This window comes from Pipistrellus hanaki (genome assembly GCF_964339955.1).
Source record: "Pipistrellus hanaki genome assembly, chromosome: 1".
NCBI lineage: Eukaryota > Metazoa > Chordata > Mammalia > Chiroptera > Vespertilionidae > Pipistrellus > Pipistrellus hanaki.
The window spans coordinates 181,785,487-181,804,894 of record NC_140503.1 but is presented as its reverse complement, the minus strand read 5'-3'; the positions used below and the strand labels follow the sequence as shown (position 1 = coordinate 181,804,894).

The window sequence follows — 19,408 nt, the reverse complement described above, 5'->3', positions numbered from 1 at the left end:
AAGGCTGAGAATAAAGGGGACTTTGCCCTGGGTAGCTAGACAGTAGAGCCTACTGAGAAGCGGGCAGCACCTTGTGAATTGTGGGGCGGGAAGCACCTTGTGAATTGTGGGGCGCTGGGGCTGAAGCCTGGGTTCCCAAATTGCTTTTCCTACTTCCTAGCTGGGTCAGTCTGAGCAAACTGCCCAGCTTTCCTGGGCCTCAGTTACACTTCTTCCCACAGGGATGACAACAACAGTGTTAGCCTTGTCTTGTTTGTTGCAGCACATACATGAGTCAATATGCATGCAGCACTTGGGGCAGTGCCAGGGACATGGGATGTAATATGCCCAATAGGTGTTATTAGTATTATAGAGGAAGGCATGCAAGTCCCCTAAGGGCCATGGTAAGACCTATAGGAGACAGTGCCAGTTCTTGCACGTAATCTGTTCTGTCCATTTATTTCAGTCAGCAACTTTATTGAGACCTACTATGTGCCAGGCACTTCCTAGGTGCAGAGAAAACAGAGGTGGAAAAATCGTTCAGTCCTTGCCTTTGTGAGCTTACAGTCTAACCTGTATGTCCGTTCGTGGGCTGTTCACCTCGAAGTCACCTCAGGCTGTGGGACGCCCAGCCACTCCGCCCTGGGTGTGCAGCACAGTGGCTGGCCCGTAGGAGGCTTCGGGAATGATCTGCCACTGTCCTCGCTGCCGGTAGGCTCCTCACAGACATCCTTCACTCCCTTCCCACTTGGACTCCAGAATCAGCCGTTCACCTAAATCCTAGGTGAAATCACCAGCTAGGCTTAGTGGTTGAGGGTTGACCTGTGAACCAGGAGGTCATGGTTCGATTCCCAGTCGGGGCACATGCCCAGGTTTTGGGCTCGATCCCCAGTAGAGGGCACGTAGGAGGCAGCCAATCAATGATTCTCTCTCATCATTGATGTTTCTATCCCTCTCTCCCTCTCTCTTCTCTCTGAAATTATATAGTATCATATATATATATATATATATATATATATATATATATATATATATATATATATATTTTTTTTTTTTAAATTACTTACCTGGCTTTCTAAGCCAGTGTTTTTCAACCTTTTTTGGGCAAAGGCACACTTGTTTCATGAAAAAAATCACGAGGCACACCACCATTAGAAAATGTTAAAAAATTTAACTCTGTGCCTATATTGACTATATATAAAGTAATTCTCTTGAATAGGAATCAAATAAGCACAAAGAAAGTATTTTATAATTACTTTATTATGAAATATTAAGTAAACAAAATAGTGAAAAATTATAAAATTCTTGTCTTGTCTGCACCTACGGCACACCAGGCAACATCTCGCGGCACACTAGCGTGCCGCGGAACAGCGGTTGAAAAACACTGTTCTAAGCTACCACCTCATCTCTCTGTCTCTGCTTCTGCTTCCCAGTATAGAATGTTGCTGTCTGAGTCACGCTGACTAGGCTGCCCCAGTCCAAGCCCACCGTGGGGGTGGGGAGTGGAGGATTCCCCTCATGCCAATAAACAATTCTTGTGAACTTGCAGTCCAGCCGTACGTCCCTAGCAGGGTGTTCAAGAATTCAACTCAATTCTGATAGCATCAGATTCCACAGGCTAAGCGTTCAGTCCTACAAGACTGCTCCCCCCACCCCCCCACCCCCCAGACGTCAGCCCAGCCACAAAGGCCAGGCTCTTCCCTGTGCTCCTGACCAGGAGGTTCCAAGGACCACCTCCTTGGGGGGTCTATGAATATGAGAATGGCTCACAGAACTGGCGGAAACCAGTTTACCGACTATGCTATCCGTTGATTACAAAGAATATTAAAGGGTAAGAATCAATATCAGAGCAAGGGATACATTGGGTGAGACCCTGAGCAAAGGAGGTTCTGTCTTTGAGGAGCTTGGGGCCCAGTCGGTGGAACAAGAAAATGTTCTGGTTCCCCAGTGAGGAAGCTCTCCAAAAACAAGGCCCATAAAGAGCTGTCCTCCTGGGCTTTTATGGAGGCTTCATATCCAATCATGATTGGCCACTGGCAATTGCACTCAATCTTCAACCCCTCTTCCTGCCCAGAAGTGTGTGGTGGGGGTGGGGCTGAAAGTTCCAAGCCTCTTATCACTTGGTTGGTTGTCCTGGCAAACAGCCTCCACTTTTGAGTGGGGTACAAAAGCCACCTCATGCCGAAACCGGTTTGGCTCAGCGGTAGAGCTTTGGTCTGCGGACTGAAAGGTCCCGGGTTTGATTCCAGTCAAGGGCATGTACATTGGCGCATCCCCAGTGGGGGTGTGCAAGAGGCAGCTGGTCAATGTTTCTCTCTCATCGATGTTTCTAGCTCTCTATCTCTCTCCCTTCCTCTCTGTAAAAAAATCAATAAAATATATACATATATACACACACACACACACACACACACACATATATATATATATATATATATATATATATATATATATATATAAGCCACCTCACTAACATACAAAAGATACCTCGCTCACTCTCAACACTTAAGAACTTCCAAGGAATTTGGGGAGCTGTGAGCCAGGAACTATGGATGGATTCCAAATACTTGATGCATCACAATGTTCACACACACTCCGTATTTCTGTTCTTTCGTTTCGGTTGGTCCTTGGGTTCTCCAAAGCATCGTTCTCCTCAAGCCTTCCCCACCACTACCTTGCCATTTCCTACTCTGTCTCCCCCTTCTGAGCCACTGACCTTATTCTACTTCCCTGAGACCCGAGTTGGCCATCGCTAGCACTCTCTCCATCTTCTCCACCTCAAAATCACCTCCGGCCGCAAACCCATCCTCTTTGTCGGCCCACTGGCATCAGTGGAAGGAGCGAGCCAAGACTGAGCAGTGACTGGAGCAGCTTGTCTCAGCCCTAAAGCCAGTCTCTATCTGTGATCTCATCCCTACCCTTCTCCACTTCTCCAGGCCTGACTCCCCGAGGCACCCCCTTCCACCATTCTAGCTTCCCTGGGCTCTTGTCACTGCCTCCTTTCTCAAAGCATATAAATGCACAGATTCAGTCACTCTTTTTCCACAAACACCAGTTGAGTGTTAAAATGTGCTATGAGCTAAACACTCTTCTAGGATCTAGAGCACATGTGTCAAACACAAGGCCCGCGGGCCAAATCCGGCTGGCCAGGCCTTGCAATGTGGCCCGCACCGCGCTGTCATCACTGCACTCCGCTGTCAGTTTATGACATTGTCAGTTTATGACTGTTCAGTAAACCATTCGGCCCGCGATTTAGGCTGGATTTTAGATTTTGGCCCCTTCTCTGATTGAGTTCGACACCCCTAATCTAGAGCTAGGGCAGTGCAGAAAATAAAAATCTCAACTCTCTGTCCACCAACCAGATCTGAAATATCATGGCTGACATGTACACATGAGGAACTGTTTGGCATTGAAATTGGGACTCAAAAGAACTGTTGGCCCAGAAAGGAACTCACTACAGACTGATTCATTTGCCTCTCAGCATAACCATTATGGCTTGTCTCAGTTTCGGTTCTTACAAGGGTATTTCTTGGATCGCATGATCTCACACATCAAGAGGAAATAATGAAAACATAAACTGATGAACAAAAACAGACCCAGAGAGAGAGAAGCAGCGATCAGACTCTCAAACCTCAGAGAGAAAGTAGGGGAGGGTGGGGATAAAGGAGAGAGACCAACCAAAGGACTTGTGTACATGCAAATAGGCCTAGCCAGTGGCCATGGACAGCAAGGGGGCGGGAGCATATGATGGGAATGGGGGGATGAGGACAATTATGTGATACCATAATCAATAAAATTTTTTAAAAAGATATATTAAAAACATAAATAAATAAAATAAAATCTCTACTCTCATGGAGCTTACGCTCTAGTGTGGAGCATTGGCCAATGAACAGACAGATAATGTAGCGTGTCAAATGAAGAAGACTGCAAGCTGAAAGCCATTGGCAATTGAACTCAAAGGGCGCTGGGCATGCTGTGAGCTGCAGAGGAAGGATGGAGGGCCACAGAGAGGCAGTCCATGCCATAGAGGGGCCTGCTGTGGGTGAGGTCGCTTTATAGTGGTGGAGGAGAAGCTGCTATGGGCCTACAGTCTTGCTGATTTGTTGAGAAGCTTCTGGATTCTGATGTGGCACAGTACAATGGTCTGGATAATGTTCCCACCACGTTCTTGAACCTGGCGCGTGCTGTAACGGCAAGAAGGCTACCCCTTCCTGCCCTAAAATCCCAGTGGGTCTGGTCAATAATGGAGTGCGAGAGCTTGTCCAAGACAAACAATTCCCTCTCTTGCCTGTGGATGGGGAGTAGGGGAATGCATCGGCTCTTGCTCTAGTGCGTGTTTTGGCAAACGAACATAATAACGACTTCCGTGTGGTCCTCCTGGCCTATCTCCTCATCTAGGCCCAGATAGAGAGGAATTGGGAAGAGGGTTTGACTGAATTATAAATATAATACTTCCCAAGAACTGATTACGGAACCACCAGGCTGGAAAAATGACTCTTTGGTTCATTCTCATAAAAAATATATAAAAGTATTAAACTTTTATTATTTATAGGGTACTTTCGTATGCCTAATCTTATTGAACATTCAACATGCCATATGACACAAAAATCTGTTATAATTTATTTATCATTGAGCTAAACATATTTTCCAGTTAGCATGGGAATACACATTCTTCACACACACACACACACACACACACACACACACACACAGTTGTATTTTCATTGCTATTTGTGTTTAGAGTCCGCTAAGCATTGTCTCAAATTACAGGAGAGACTTCCTATCTTGACCACTTAGGGTCCTGGAGTGGATAGCTTTACATTCCACATGAATTAATAATGGTCTTCCTCCCGCACTCCCAGCAGATGCCCCAGCATACCAATCTCCATGTTCCTCATGCTTGGAATGTGCAATTCCTCCTTGAGCTACATTCTGCTCTGGGCAACTTCTATTTTGAGACTAAATTGTTTCTTTATTTAGAAACCAGTACCTTTGTCAAACCAAGTGAGTACATGAGTCATTTGTGTATTTCCTAAAAACCATCACATCACATTTTTCTCATCTGCTCTCCATTTTCTTTCTTAATCAGGAGGCAAGGCATTAACAATGCAAATGTCTTGGTGAAATGCTTTCATAGACCACTGCTAAGATGAAAATGCTTTCTGGTGGTATGCTGAATTTCACACTTGTTGAAAGAATGACCACATCACCATTTGCATTTTTAACCAACCAAGTAACTATATGCCTCTGCTAACTTGGGGCTCTAGTTCTATAACTCACATTATGGCCCTTTAGATAACACTGGATGGTCTGGTGCTGATTAGGGTATTTAAATGGTGACTATAATTCTGACAGCATTTTCCCAGAGATTTGAGGAATGAGAGGAGGAGAGTGAAGCTTGTTCTTCCCTCATATCCTAAGTGGCTATATGTGACGAGATTTTCTTTCTTGTTAGCTTAGTACATTATGCTAAGGAACTGAGGCTATGGGGAGAGGCTTTGCTTTCTGTGCAAAAACAAATATGGATGCCTTAGGATCACCTAAGGCTGGGCTAGCGTGCTCAGTGGTTGAGCGTAGACTCACAACCAGGAGATCACGTTTCAACTCCCAATCAGGGCACATGACCAGGTTGTGGGCTCCATTCCCAGTAGGGGGGCACTCAGAAGGCATCCGATAAATGATTCTCATCATTGATGTTTCTGTCCATATCTCTCCCTTTCCCTTCTGCTCTGAAATCAATAAAAATATCCATATATATTTTTAAAAAGTGTCACCTAAGGATTTTTCAGGCATCCCCAGAAGAAATTAGAGGGCAAATGCCGTGTTTCCCCGAAAATAAGACATTCTCCGAAAATAAGACCTACTTACAGGTTTCCTTCTGAGTGAAATATAAGGCATCCCCCCGAAAATAAGCCCTGCCCTACGCTAAACATGAGAGATTTGGTCCACTGATTCTGAAAGAAATGGAGTCACAAGAAATTCACCAGGAAATTCAGGAATTGGATTGTTATTATGATGTTCCAGAAGATGATGACATGATTGTCATTGAATAAATGAGTAAATTCTTGATACTGTAGGATTCACAGTTTGTCTGGTTTGTGTTGACAACTACCGTACTACCGTACCGTATACAGGTAATAAATTTCCTTTATTTTCATTTAACAATAAATGTGTACCGTATTCTTCTTCATGGAAAAATAAGACATCCCCTGAAAATAAGACCTAGCACATCTTTGGGAGCAAAAATTAATATAAGACACTGTCTTATTTTCGGGGAAACAGGGTAGTAGCTGTGTCCAATCTTCTAAGGAGTTTGAGGCCAAAGGGTTCCGTCAAACAATAGACTCAATTGTCTGAACCTTTCTAAACCTTTTCTAGTTGGGCCTTATCTCCTGATCACGGTATCATGAGAACACTCATTCCTGGGGGACCAAGCCTGATATTCATTTCTCTCTGCACCTTTGTCTTCTGTACAACTGATGGGTTAGAGAGAGAAGGGGCAGGTGAACATGCTTGCTGGATTCTTCTCACTGGAGAAAAGAAGAAAAGAACTAAAAGATCTAAAAGAACATTAGTACTGCTTAGCTGCAATATTGTTAGACCTTTCATTGAACTAAGGGAACTTCTGACAATATCTTTGTGAATAAAGCAGTAATGTTAGTTCCTAATATTCTAACAGGCTTTGGGAAAATGGGCACTGTAAGTTTTCCTACTCCCACTGAAAACACAGTGGAAATTCAGTAGTTGTTCCAAGTAATGTTTTCATAAAGTATGTTTTTATTGAATTTGAGAGAGAGAGAAAGAGAGAGAGAGAGAGAGAGAGGAAAACAAAACAAAAACACCACATCGATGTGAGAGAGAAACATAGATCAGTTGCCTCCCACACCCACCGAACTGGAATGGAACCTGAAATCTGGGCATGTGTCCTGACCAGGAGTTGAAATGGTGACCTTTCAGTGCACAGAACAATAATCAACCAACTGAGCCACACTGGCCAGGGCCCAAGTAATGTTTAAAACGTGAAATTATTGTCATCAGATTGCTTATCAAATAGGTGTTCTATGTTCCTAGAAAAATGACTTGGGGTATTAAGACTCAAATCATTTGAGAGAAGAAGAAAGTCTCAGATTTGCCCTGAATGAAAAAGAGAATTATTTTCACCGTTTCTTTTATATATTACATTGAAATAGAGAAAGAGGGTGGAGGAAACCTTCCAGAATAAGGGAGACAAAACCTGATAGAGCAAGCCAGGTCATATAATTATAGAACACTATTACTTCTTTCTCTGTAGTGTAGAAGGGCGAAATGTGGGCCATTTGCTACCATAGAAACCAACCAAGGTATGTGGGAGGGGGAGGGAAGGCCCATTGCAGGGACATAAAGGTCTTACTTTTTTTCTAAGTTAAAGTTAAAGTGTTCTCCAGTCAATAAGTGATCCTTCTCTTGGCCAAAGGCGGATAGGTGTGTGTGTGTGTATCCTTTTTACTGAAATCGGTTCCAATCTGCCTTCCCTATGACTTTGCCTTTAGAACCTGGAGTTTCTGTCTCTCAGTCCAGTGTTTCCTTAAAGGAAGGTTGACAAAAGAAGAAGGATCATGGAGCACCCAGTGCACCAGGCAGAGCTCTCCGTAGTGGAGTGCACAGCCTGTGAGACAGCTAACACACACCGCATAGAGCCCTGGATGAAAACGCTCTATTACACGAAGTTTCGTCTGTCCCTATTTCCACTCTCAGAGATCTCTTAGAAAATGAGCAGCGCAGAATGGATTCCTTCCCTTCTCTAATTCAACAGCTGAGCCCAAATCATGGTTCCTTTTAATTTTTCAAAATTGAAAAAGATTATTACAAACGGATGAAGGGGGCACACTTCCTGTTTCCTGTTCCTTTACAATCCCCACCTTTTCCTTACCGGTTCCTCAGTCCTCTCCAAACTACCACGAAAGGCAAAGGAGCAATGGACCAGGTGTTTGCAAGCTGCAGACCACACCAAAGTCTGTCCTTCTGGAAAGAGGCTGCAGGAGAAAAGATACCAGCTCAGCATAAGTGTGCTGCTGTGGATGGTAGGGAGTTCCCACTACATAAAAGCAACGAAAATAGTGGTCTTGAACGGAAGTCTCAAAGCAATCAATTGCAAAAAGAACTTCATTATATTCTTACAATTGCAGATTAGATGTCTTGTGGGCCCGATCTCTCCTTCTCTGGGACTCTATGTTCTTTGGGATGCGAGAGAAGTGCAGCGGAAACGGTGGATTCACCCTCTGCTTCCTTTCCGTTTCTAGTGTGTCTTCATGTATGGCTGAGCCTAGAAAGCTGAACACATTTCCCAGATTCCCTTGCAGCTAGGGTCGCGAGTACAAAACAGCTGCATTAACCAGCGTGTTCAAGTAAGAGTTAGAGGGAGGAGGCCACCTCTCTGTGGCTGGGTGCTTTCTGCTGCCAGGCTCCCCTGTGGGGACACGGGCCCTTTTTACACGTCTGGCCTCTACCTTTGTGGGTCTGGAAAGACAGCAGCAGGGGAGCCAGTGCTATCTTCTGATCCCCCCTCTTCTGGATTATGGAAGCGCGCCCTGGGCAGGCCAGCTCTGCAGCGCTGGGAACCATTTCTGCAGACCCAGCCCAGAGCCCGTCATTCTAGCCCTTCTGACAACACCGACTGCAGGTGATTCCCTGTTTAAGAGTAATCTTCTGTTTAAAGGAGCTGAAAGGGTGTCTGCTTACTAGACCTAAACAGTCAGGGTTGACAAAGATCAAGAAAAAAAAAAAAGTCTAGTTGTTGACCAAGGCCTAGATGCTCAAGGGAGGGGGCTGATCTGGGAGGAAGTCTTGGTGACACAAGCAGAGGGGAGCTCATTGGGTTCTGTGGGGCATGGTCTCAGCAGGGAGGACCACACAACTTCGGGGGATTGTTTCGTGGATGTGTGTGTCCCTCCTTGGAATCACCAGCACTCTTCCCTCTGTCCACTCATTAGGAACGATTCTGTTCCTCGAAATCTCTGAGGCCTTTGCTTTCATTAATAGTCCGCAAGCACTTACTGAGCACCTACTGTCTTCTGACAAATGCTAGATTTTCTGCAAACCAACCATCTCTCCCCTCCCCCTCCGAGGCTCTGCTTCAGGCTCCCACAGATACACAAAACACAAACTTTTCAACTACTCACACTTTTACACATTCTTCCTTGACTCCCACAACCCAGGCTTTTAGTCCAGCCTTGTAATCCTATAGCTCCCGAATTTCCCCTATCAAAGCATTTCCTCACAGGGCATTGAAATCGCTCATTCATTTCTTTGTCCCCTGTGATAAACGATAACTGCAGTGCTGGCAGAGTCTGTCCTGTCTGCCAGTGTAGACGTGGGACCCAGCCTAGTGCCGGCTATGCCCATGGCTCAGACATCCCATAGACAGTTACTGAATTTATATCCTAGTATTCTAAGGGATTTCAGAAACTGGATAATCTCTGAAAGCTCTCAGATCTAAAACCAGCTGCACAGATCAAAGGAGGTGATCAAAACTCTGGGTGCTGAGGCAAAATCAGAAGTTGGCAAAATATTTCTTTCCTAGTTTTTCATATTTTAGCACCTTCTCCACCATTTCTTTTCTTTTCTTTTTTTTTTTAAATATATATTTTATTGATTTTTCACAGAGAGGAAGAGAGAGGGATAGAGAGCTAGAAACATCGACCAGCTGCCTCCCACACAACCCGCAACCAATGTACATTGACCGGAATTGAACTCGGGACCCCTCAGTCCGCAGACTGACACTCTATCCACTGAGCCAAACCAGTTTCGGCTCACCACCATTTCTTTTAGCTTAAATGACAAAAAGTGGGGAAGGGAGCAAGAGGGAGAGGAGAGCAGTTCAAACCACTTTGAACATCCTCCCTATGCTACGCTATTTATTCTTTTCAGATTTTGGCTCTGTCCCTTATAGCAGTGTTTTTCAACCTTTTTTGGGCAAAGGCACACTTGTTTCATGAAAAAAATCACGAGGCACACCACCATTAGAAAATGTTAAAAAATTTAACTCTGTGCCTATATTGACTATATATAAAGTAATTCTCTTGAATAGGAATCAAATAAACACAAAGAAAGTATTTTATAATTACTTTATTATGAAATATTAAGTAAACAAAATAGTGAAAAATTATAAAATTCTTGTCTTGTCTGCACCTACGGCACACCAGGCAACATCTCGCGGCACACTAGTGTGCCGCGGAACAGCGGTTGAAAAACGCTGCCTTATAGGATATTTGACCTTGGAGGAATTTTTAACCGGAGACTTTGTTTTTTCATTTATAAAATGGCCACAAAGTCTTTGACGCTGTTCCTACCTGAAGGTGTGATCTACGTCCCTGCCACCTGCCCTTTACCTCGGGTGGGCTCTGTGACAGGTGGATCATATCACACAGCCGAAGGGATGCTGCACCAACTTCCATGCAGGAGCCTTCACAGATGGGCAGCTTCCGGTTCCTCTCTTAGAATGCTCAATCGAAGGGAAGTCGCCCGTCAGGCTATGAAGGAGCCTGAGCTGCCACTGCAGAGGCTGGCTAGTCCCAGCTGTCCTGGCATTCCAGCTGAAATGCAGAAGAAGCCATCTTAGTGTCCAGCCCAGGTGAGGATTCGGATGACTCCATCGCAGCTGCCATCTGACAGCAACTACACGAGAGGCCCCACGCGAGAACTGCCCAGCTGAGCACAGTCAACCCACAGGACTGGGAGCCACTGGAGGCTCAGGGTGGTTTACTAAGCAGCAGCAGATGACCAGCTGGAAGGGATGGCGACAGGATTGCCACGAAGGTGAGATTTTTGGTACGCTAGATCCCTGGAATAAATGAAGCCTTCAATATACACCAAGTTTCCTGCCCCTCCCCCTTCCTCTCTATTAATTCTATGAACTTCCAAGACAGGGTTACTCTCAGTATCATCATTTGAAGGTAGGGTGAGCTGGAGCTGGGCTCTTTGCCAGATGCTTGGAATTTGAACAGCTCCCCTTTCTTCTCTCCATCTTCCTCTTGTTTTCTGTGCTCTTTAAAGCCCAGACAGATCATTTAGACCTAAAATAAGAATACCGAATCCAGCCTTTGTGTTTCAGACAGAAAAATCACAGGCTTGGTACAGGCTCATGGTAATAAAAATCAAGCCCCCGAAGCATTTTAGAGTCAAAGCAGAATTCTCCTTGGCAACTTTTGTCATGTCTGCATGTGAGTGTGTGTATAAAAAGCAGTTACACAAAAATTTCAGACTTCATAATTATTTCACTATGTAAAGATGGCTTTTGGAGGGTGGGGGTTAAAAAAGTACATGTTTACCTATAACCACAGTCTTGCTACATTTGATTTTATAGCACATCAGAATTAAAATTTGAGTTAAACCCTGTAGAAAGACATGGTACATATTCTAAATGCCTCCCCCCTCCCCCGCCCCCGCCCTCCTTACTCAAATGGCTGAGTTTATTTCCTTCTTGTGATCTCCACAAAAGTCAACCTTTTATTATGTTGGTTGCTAAGGTGATGCATCTTGCCAATCATGCTGCCTATCCTAGAAAACTTGCTATCAAGGCAGTTTGAGATTACCTTTCCTCGGCCTTGAATTCCTGAGAACACCTAAACCGAGATAGGCAGGAGAGTTCAGTCTGAATTGGGTCAGCATCATAAATTCCATCAAATACCTGGTCAATTAACTTGAGGGTGGAAGAGGGACTCAAACTAGATGTCTGACATGTGTAGATAAGAGAACTGGTTTATACTTTTATTTTTAAAATATATTTTATTGATTTTTACAGAGAGGAAGGGAGAGAGATAGAGAGTTAGAAACATTGATCAGCTGCCCTCTGCACACCCTCCACTGGGGATGTGCTCGCTGCCAAGGTACATGCCCTTGACCAGAATTGAACCGGGGACCCTTTTAGTCTCCAGATGCTCTATCCACTGAGCCAAACCTGTTAGGGCTGGTTTATACTTTTACACATCAACCTTTAATATGGCTGAAGATACAAAGTTACAATGTTTATCCCCAGGATAGAAGCCTCTGGAACTTTTGGGGGCCCACAAGGTTAAAAAGGCGGGGTTAGGGGTGGAGTAGGGGGTGGGATGGAGGTGGTCAGCCTGTGTGTCTGGTGACATTCCACAGTCAGTTTCAGCTACAGAATACTTAGATGGGAAACCTAGTCTTCTATCGAAGATGTCTTTCCTTCCCTGATGAGAATGCAAGGGGCTGGAGCTTGGGATTTTCTGAGTGCAGCAAGCACACGTCCTCCTTGGCATCGTCATTTTACTAAGCTTGCCATCCCTCGTTTCCAGAGACAAGTGCGGACCCTCTGGTCTCTGTGTCCCGTGTAGTCGGTATGCGGACACAGCTGGGGCAACTGTTTCTTTCCACCCCTCAGCTCCAGCCGGAGGTGTGACAGCGTGCGGCGCCAGAAAGCTTGTTGGATAATTACTTCTTGATTTGCCTGTGGGAGTGCCAGTGCACCGACCTGTGTGCGCTCACGTGAGCTTGTCGGAGGGTGAGCGATCCGCCGTCCGGTCGAGAGCCAGAGAGTGTAGGTCTACAGGCAAATGGGTGACATTATGTTGCCCCCAAATAAAAAGTCACATGTCAGGAGAGTGGTCACGGGGTCTTTGCTCCTGAATGCCATTGTGGCCAAATCGGTAATCCGAGATGCCACCCCAGATGCCCCCACGTCAGTGCAATCGTGCCCCTCCCAAATGAGGCAGGCGCGAGGCCGGTAGCAGGGCGGGCTCCACACCCGGCGAGCTCGCACCCGCAGGGGCCCCGCCTCCCCAGCGCAGGTTCCCGGGTCCCGGAGGGCTGGGGCCCAGAAGTCAGTGGCTGCAGGGAATGGGCGGCTGGGTGGGTGGGTGGGGCCCGAGAAGCGCTCTAGGGAGACCCGCTAACCGGCACCCGAGTCGCCCCCAGCGCCCCAGCCCCTCAGCCACAGCACCTGCCCCGTGCGGGCGCAGCGGGACCCCGGTCAGCGCCCCGGCCTGCCCTCCCCGAGCCCGCCATTGGCGGAGCCCTCGGCTCCAGCCCACACGTGCCCCCCACACACGGTTGGCCCGCCTCGGGCCCGCCGCCCCATCTGACCTGCTCTGCACGGGGCCCAGCGCCGGCTCCCGGCGCCCCCCGGGGAGCGGCGCCCGCAGGTCGGCGCCGGGGGCGGGGCTTCGCTCAAGGCGCCCGGGGATTGGCCTCGGGGTAGCGGGGGCGGGGCCTCGCGCAGGGCGCCTGGGGATTGGCCGCGGGGGGCGGGGGGCGGGGCCGGCGGCGGAGAAAACAGCGCGCGCTGCCCGGGCGCCGTCCCCGCCGTAGACTGAGGCTGCCCGCTCCGCGCTCCGCCCGCGCTCGCTCTCCGCGGCTGCAGCCTTCCTCCCGCGGAGCCTCGGCCGGGCCCCCGCCCGCCCGCCCGCTCCCGCGCAGCGCCAGCTCCTCCGGCCCGCAGCTCCCGGCCCGCGCGGAGCAGCCCGGCCGGCGCGGCGATGCGCCTCATCCAGAACATGTGCACCATCGCCGAGTACCCCGCCGCGGGCAGCGCCGCGGCCGCCGACTACTGCCTGCGGGCGGCGGGCCGCCGGCTGGTCAAGATCGCCGTGCTGGGGGCCAGCGGCGTGGGCAAGACCGGTGAGTCCTCGCGCCCGGGCGGTACCCCGCTTGTCCCCGGGGCTGGACGGGGCCGGGCGAGGTGGGAGCGCTGGCTTCGCGGCCCTCCCGCCGTCTCCTATGGACCCGCTGCCCCTCCGGGGGACCCGAGCCAACCTCGCTCCCCATCCCTCCTGCTCCAGAGGAGGGGAACTGGGACCCCGAGTGGCCGGGCGACCGTCCCGGCGCCACCGACACAACCGGGACCAGAGCTTTGGGGTTCTTGAGCGTCCGGGGGTGCCTGGCACAAAGGGGGGCTTGGGGAGCGCAGCCGCTCCTCGGGGGCGTCCAGGTTAGGAACGAGGTGTCTGCAGGCAGGCCTTCCAGCTGCACCGAGCGGTTACTCCCCAATTCCCGACCTCCCCCCCCTCCCAGCTCCCCAGCTCCCCAGCTCCCCAACTCCCCATGCCTTGTACCCGTCCGGTGTCTGGAAGGAGAGTGAAGGAGCTGGGGGGCGGGGTGGGGAGCGGGGAAGGGCTGTAGGGGGTGGGAATTTCCTAGGTGGCGGCAGGCTTTCCCTAGGAGAGCTGATTTCCAAACCGGGAGTGAAGAAGACGGATCTAACTTCAGCGCCAGGGTTAAGCCTCTGTCCTCTCTCTTTTCTGACCTGCAGCTCTGGTGGTCCGGTTCCTGACCAAGCGATTCATCGGTGACTACGAAAGAAATGCAGGTGAGGGAGCACTTGTGCAGTTTTGCAGGAAACGCCATCCACTTGCACCAGTGCTGCTGGTCTCATTTTCAGTGTCTCCCAGGCAGGTTCCTTCAGAGTAGTGACAGTCAGCATCAGGGTCTGCCACATCCAACTCTGCCTGCCCCCCCACCCCCCCACCTTCCCTGTGCTCCCCCTCCCGTAACTGCCATCTGGCCTCCTTCCACTCCAGGCCCATTCATCACTTTATCGAGTGCCTGAAAGTATTCCCCTTGGTATGCTTCAACTGATGGGGACCCCAGTTGGAAGCACCCTTTGTTCTGAAGAGCCTCTCTCCCTTCAAAACACTCCTGCCAAAGTCATAAAAAAAAAAAAAAATGTTGGCCAGCTCCTCTCCCACCCCCATCCCTCTCTGCTGGCTGCCTTTCAGAGGTGGCCTTTTAAAGCAAAGGCCAGGGGAGGGCCGCTGTAAACCCAACGTTCTCTTTTCTTAACAAAGAAAAAGGACGGCACGCTAGAATTTTAGGAGAGTTCCTGAATAAATGCGAGGGCACTGTTTCAATCCCTGTGATTAAGACTGGCCATTGGGGAGGCTTAAGGGCTTTCCACCCAGGTTCTGTTAACAAATTGTTTCATTTCTTAGACCATCTGAAGTACCTACAGGGATTATTTGAAATGCGCTCTATAAACCGTCCCAAGATAAGGCATGGCAGCCTTCTGCTTTGATGTAGGGTTGGCTATTGCCGTGTCACATTTTTATTTCGGTTGGTAATGTTGGCTCCGCGTTTGCTGACAGTGTTTGCCTACCCAGCCATTGTATCTGATAGCTGAAGTATAAATACATGTCTGAGTGATAAAGTGCTATAATAAAATAGAAACCACACACACGCTGAGCAAGGGGGATACTCTAAATATGGAAGCTCTGTTTAAAACTACCCAAATCAGTTTCCAAAAATGTGCAAACTTTGCCCTGGTTTTCACAAATCAACTCGTAGGGAGTCAAAATTACAGTTGTCTCCAAAAAAATAAAATTTGAATTAAGCCTATTAACTATAGCTTATTTTTGTGCATTGGTTCAGGTTATACTTTCTAAGTTAAAAAAAAAAAAATCCCATAATGTTTTCAAGTTGCACAAGAAGGATGAACATACTTTTTCTTTATCTTTTGCCTGATAGGTAATCTCTACACCAGACAAGTCCAGATAGAAGGTGAAACCCTGGCTATTCAGGTTCAAGACACTCCGGGTATCCAGGTGAGAAGCTCTGAGATGCGTGCCTAGGTCGATGGGGAGGTGGCTTGACTGTCAAACTAGTTCTCCAAGTACGAAGGAGGGGAATTCGGGGAAGTCGAGGCTTTTACATGTGTGACACTTCAGTGCCATCTGGCTTCTGATCAGTCTTAGCCTGCCTTCATTTGGGAGATTTGGCTGAGGGGCAGAAATCTCAGGAGTCTACCCAGCAGGAAAGACCAAACCAAACACACCGGGAATAGGCAGTTTCCAACTGTGATTAAAAAGGTCACTTTTTACATCTGTGTCTTGCCATTCAAAAATCAAAATCTAGGAATAGTCTCCAAAGACTCAGAGTCACTTTTTATTGTGGAAAGTTCCTCTGTAGACCAAAGAGCCATGCTAGTGTGTGTGTGTGTGTAGTTTCCCTCTTGAGCTGGGCAGTTATCCAGGTTTAAATGCTTCCAGCTCCTATCTTTACTTCTCCAGACTTACTGTCTAGCCAGTTAATTTCCCATTTTATGCGACTACAAAGTCTCTCTGCGTGGAGTTCTCTGCAGGTCAATTTTCCACTTGAGTGTGGTGAGCTGCACTGTTATTTATTCCAACTCTGTGCAGCTGGGTCAACATATTGTCAAGAAAGCTGACTGTGTGGGGATAGAACTTGTTTATGGCCTGCGACCTGGCCTTACTGTCCAGGGCTCTTTTGAATTCTCTATCCAGCCACGCCAGGGCCCTCTCCTGTCCTCACCATTCACCTTGCCATCCCTTCCCCCCACCCCCCCTCAGGTCCACGAGAACAGCTTGAGCTGCAACGAGCAGCTGAGCAGGTGCATCCGCTGGGCCGACGCCGTGGTCATCGTTTTCTCCATCACCGACTACAAGAGCTACGAACTCATTGGCCAGCTCCACCAGCAGGTCCAGCAGCTGCACCTGGGCGCGCGGCTGCCCGTGGTGGTCGTGGCCAACAAAGCCGACCTGCTGCACATCAAGCAGGTGGACCCTCAGCTTGGACTGCAGCTGGCCGGCGTGCTGGGCTGCTCCTTCTACGAAGTGTCCGTCAGCGAGAACTACAACGACGTCTACAACGCCTTCCACGTCCTGTGCAAGGAGGTGAGCCACAAACAGCCGCCGAGCAGCACGCCCGAGAAGCGGAGGACCTCCCTTATCCCCAGGCCCAAGTCGCCCAACATGCAGGACCTGAAGCGGAGGTTCAAGCAAGCCCTCTCCGCCAAAGTGAGGACTGTCACCTCCGTCTGAAGCAGAGGCACGTGGCGGCGTGGTCTTCCCAGGAGGAGAGTCTGAGGCTCTGCAGGTGCAGGAACGTTGAATGCTGGGAGTGATGCGTGGTTCCAGAAAGGGCCAGAGCGGGGAGGCCCTGGAACTGGTGCGGAGAAGGAGGCATTGCTCCGAGCAGGGGACAGAACCGTGAGGCTCGGTGCCCACCAGGCCGCTCTCTGAATATGTGACATGGACTCCCCGTCCTGTCCTGTGGAGGGGAAGGGGGCATAATGGCTTTGGATTATTTTGTCCTTAATCCCTTGTAAATGATGCTCGGTGGTAGACTCACCAAATGTATCGATGTGATTTACAGTGGGGGTGACATGGACTCAGCTCTCACGGGCTCTCCTTTTTCTTCCTTCTCTTTGCCTCCACCCGTATCCCCCAAGGAAGAACTGCTTTTCTCTTACAAGCAGGAGCTGTGTCTCTGGAACCCCATTCCTGACAGAATGCCTTTCTAATAGGAAGGGAATCCGGTTTCTTAGGACAAAGAGGAAAATATCTCCCCATTGTGGAGTTTATGGGCCAAAATGTGTACCCAGACATCTGTAAGCGTGTATATGGCCTGGCACGGGAGGCTGGTTGGTTGGGCCTGTGATCAGTGGTTGAGAACAAACTCTTCAGCCCCAAACTTTGAGTGGTCGTGAGACTGTCTAATTAAAACAACAACAACAACTGTTGCATCAGATACAGAAAGATAATGTGTCCATTGAATTGGGTGTGATTTGTGTAACTGGCTCATGGCGATGATGTTGGGCTGCTTCCCAGGCCTGGCTGAGTCATGGCTGAATCACCAACACACTATCTTACAGCGAGTTAACAGATGCACAAATCCCCTACACAGATGCACTTTAAAGCCACCCGAGCTTTGGCTTAAATTGTAATTAATTTATTTTATGTACAATAAATTTCGTTTTAAAAGAATAGACATCTGGCTTCATCTTTATTGAAACACTCACCTTTTGTCCTTCAAAGAATTACTTAGTATCTTGGGTATGTTGAGTTAGGCATGATGCCTTCCAAAGGCTATGTCTTTTAAAAAATATATATTTATTGATTTCAGAGAGGAATGGGGAGAGAGAAGCATCAGTGTTGAGAGAGAGCCATTAATCAGGAGCTATGAGGGCCTCCTGAACACCCCCCACTGGGGATTGAGCTTGCAACCCAGGCGTGTGCCCTGACCTGGAATGGAACTGTGACCCTCCTAGTTCATAGGTTGACACTCAACCACTGAGCCATGTCAGCTGGGTCAAGGGTCATGTCTTAAATGTCCCAACCAAAGACATGCATTCAACTGTTATTCCCACTTTGCAGAGGAGGAAACAGGCTTACAAACAAGTTGCATATCTTGTCAAGGGCCACAGCCTGAGGGTTATAAGTTGTAATTTGCCGCTTTATAGTCAAGAGTAGCATATCTCCTATCCATTTCCTTCATGATCCTCCAGGTAAACCAGACACGTCTGGCTGGCTGTTTTATGCTGTGAAGACATCTTAGCCAAGCCTTGAAGAAACTAATGCTCCTACCCAAGATGACTGCTCCCCCATACATGCTCCCTTTGGCAAACCTTTTTGGGTTTGCTGCTTTCAGAAAGTGCGCTTTGTTCTCGTGGTGGAAGCTCGGAGCCATTGAGCTGGGCCGTGAAGGAGCTCGTAGAGCTCCTGTCACAGGAGTATGTGCTACAACTGCCAGGCCCTTCATCTGTGTCCATCGGGGCCAGAGAGACGCTCATACAAGCCAAGTGACCACCATCTTTGCGGGCCAGTGATCACACCTTCTGAGTAGTGCTTTCACATACCTGATCTCATTCATTCCTCCAGGGAACCCTGTGAGGAGGGTGCAGGAAGAAACACTATCCTACAGATGAGAAAAACAGGCTCTGAGCTTCGAGGGATGTCCTCCAGTTCCCACAGAGGACCCGAATCAACGTCTTCGGACTAAATCGTAAACTTAAAAATAAGGCCTTTTAAATTGAAAGGCAAACAAGTGTTTATGTCCGCTATTTAGGAATAACTAATGCTTCAGTTAGGAGACAAAGGCAATGGGTCTTGATGAGAAAGGGAAGGGGAACAGTGAGTTACAGCCCTAGAGGAAGGCATTTCTATTGGTGCGGCTAACATAATCCAGTGATGTTAATTCTGAACACTTCTTTAATTTTCAGCCCTGTCATCACCCGTCCAGTAGTCACCTGGCTATCTTTGCAGATAGTTCCTTGGGAAACAAGGTTGCTTAGGCCCAGTCCAGAGGTCACTCATGTTGTCCTGTTTTTAACATTCTAAGGTTTGAGGTAAAAGACATGCAAGGCAATTCCTTGGGCATGGCAGCTCCAGCTCCATTTTTTTTTTTTTTAAATATATTTTATTGATTTTTTTACAGAGAGGAAGGGAGAGAGAGAGATAGAAACGTCGATGAGAGAGAAACATCGTCCAGCTGCCTCTTGCACACCCCCTACCGGGGATGTGCCTGCAATGAAGGTACATGCCCTTGACCGGAATCGAACCTGGGACCTTTCAGTCCGCAGACCGACGCTCTACCAGTAAGCCAAACCGGCTTCGGCTGCAGCTCCATTTTTAAAGTGGCTCTGTTCCTATTATTGTTCACAATATTCAGCGTTCGTATCTCCTTGTGAGATGTCACA

General features: G+C 48.3%; 1 protein-coding gene across 1 annotated transcript; it reads left to right on the top strand.

Moving 5' to 3' along the window:
• Positions 1-13,274: 13,274 nt before the first annotated feature.
• Positions 13,275-17,696, top strand: RASL11B (RAS like family 11 member B). The gene is made up of 4 exons (XM_084895677.1): positions 13,275-13,596; positions 14,228-14,284; positions 15,439-15,515; positions 16,281-17,696. The coding sequence occupies exons 1-4, from the start codon at positions 13,455-13,457 to the stop codon at positions 16,749-16,751; spliced, it is 747 nt and encodes a 248-aa protein (XP_084751803.1). The 5' UTR covers positions 13,275-13,454; the 3' UTR covers positions 16,752-17,696.
• Positions 17,697-19,408: the final 1,712 nt, after the last annotated feature.

Coding starts and splice junctions, on each gene's coding strand:
- RASL11B (XM_084895677.1), top strand. CDS start 13,455: ATGCGCCTCATCCAGAACATGTGCACCATCGCCGAGTACCCCGCCGCG. Junction 14,285..15,438: donor TGACTACGAAAGAAATGCAG/GTGAGGGAGCAC, acceptor TTTGCCTGATAG/GTAATCTCTACACCAGACAA. Junction 15,516..16,280: donor AAGACACTCCGGGTATCCAG/GTGAGAAGCTCT, acceptor ACCCCCCCTCAG/GTCCACGAGAACAGCTTGAG.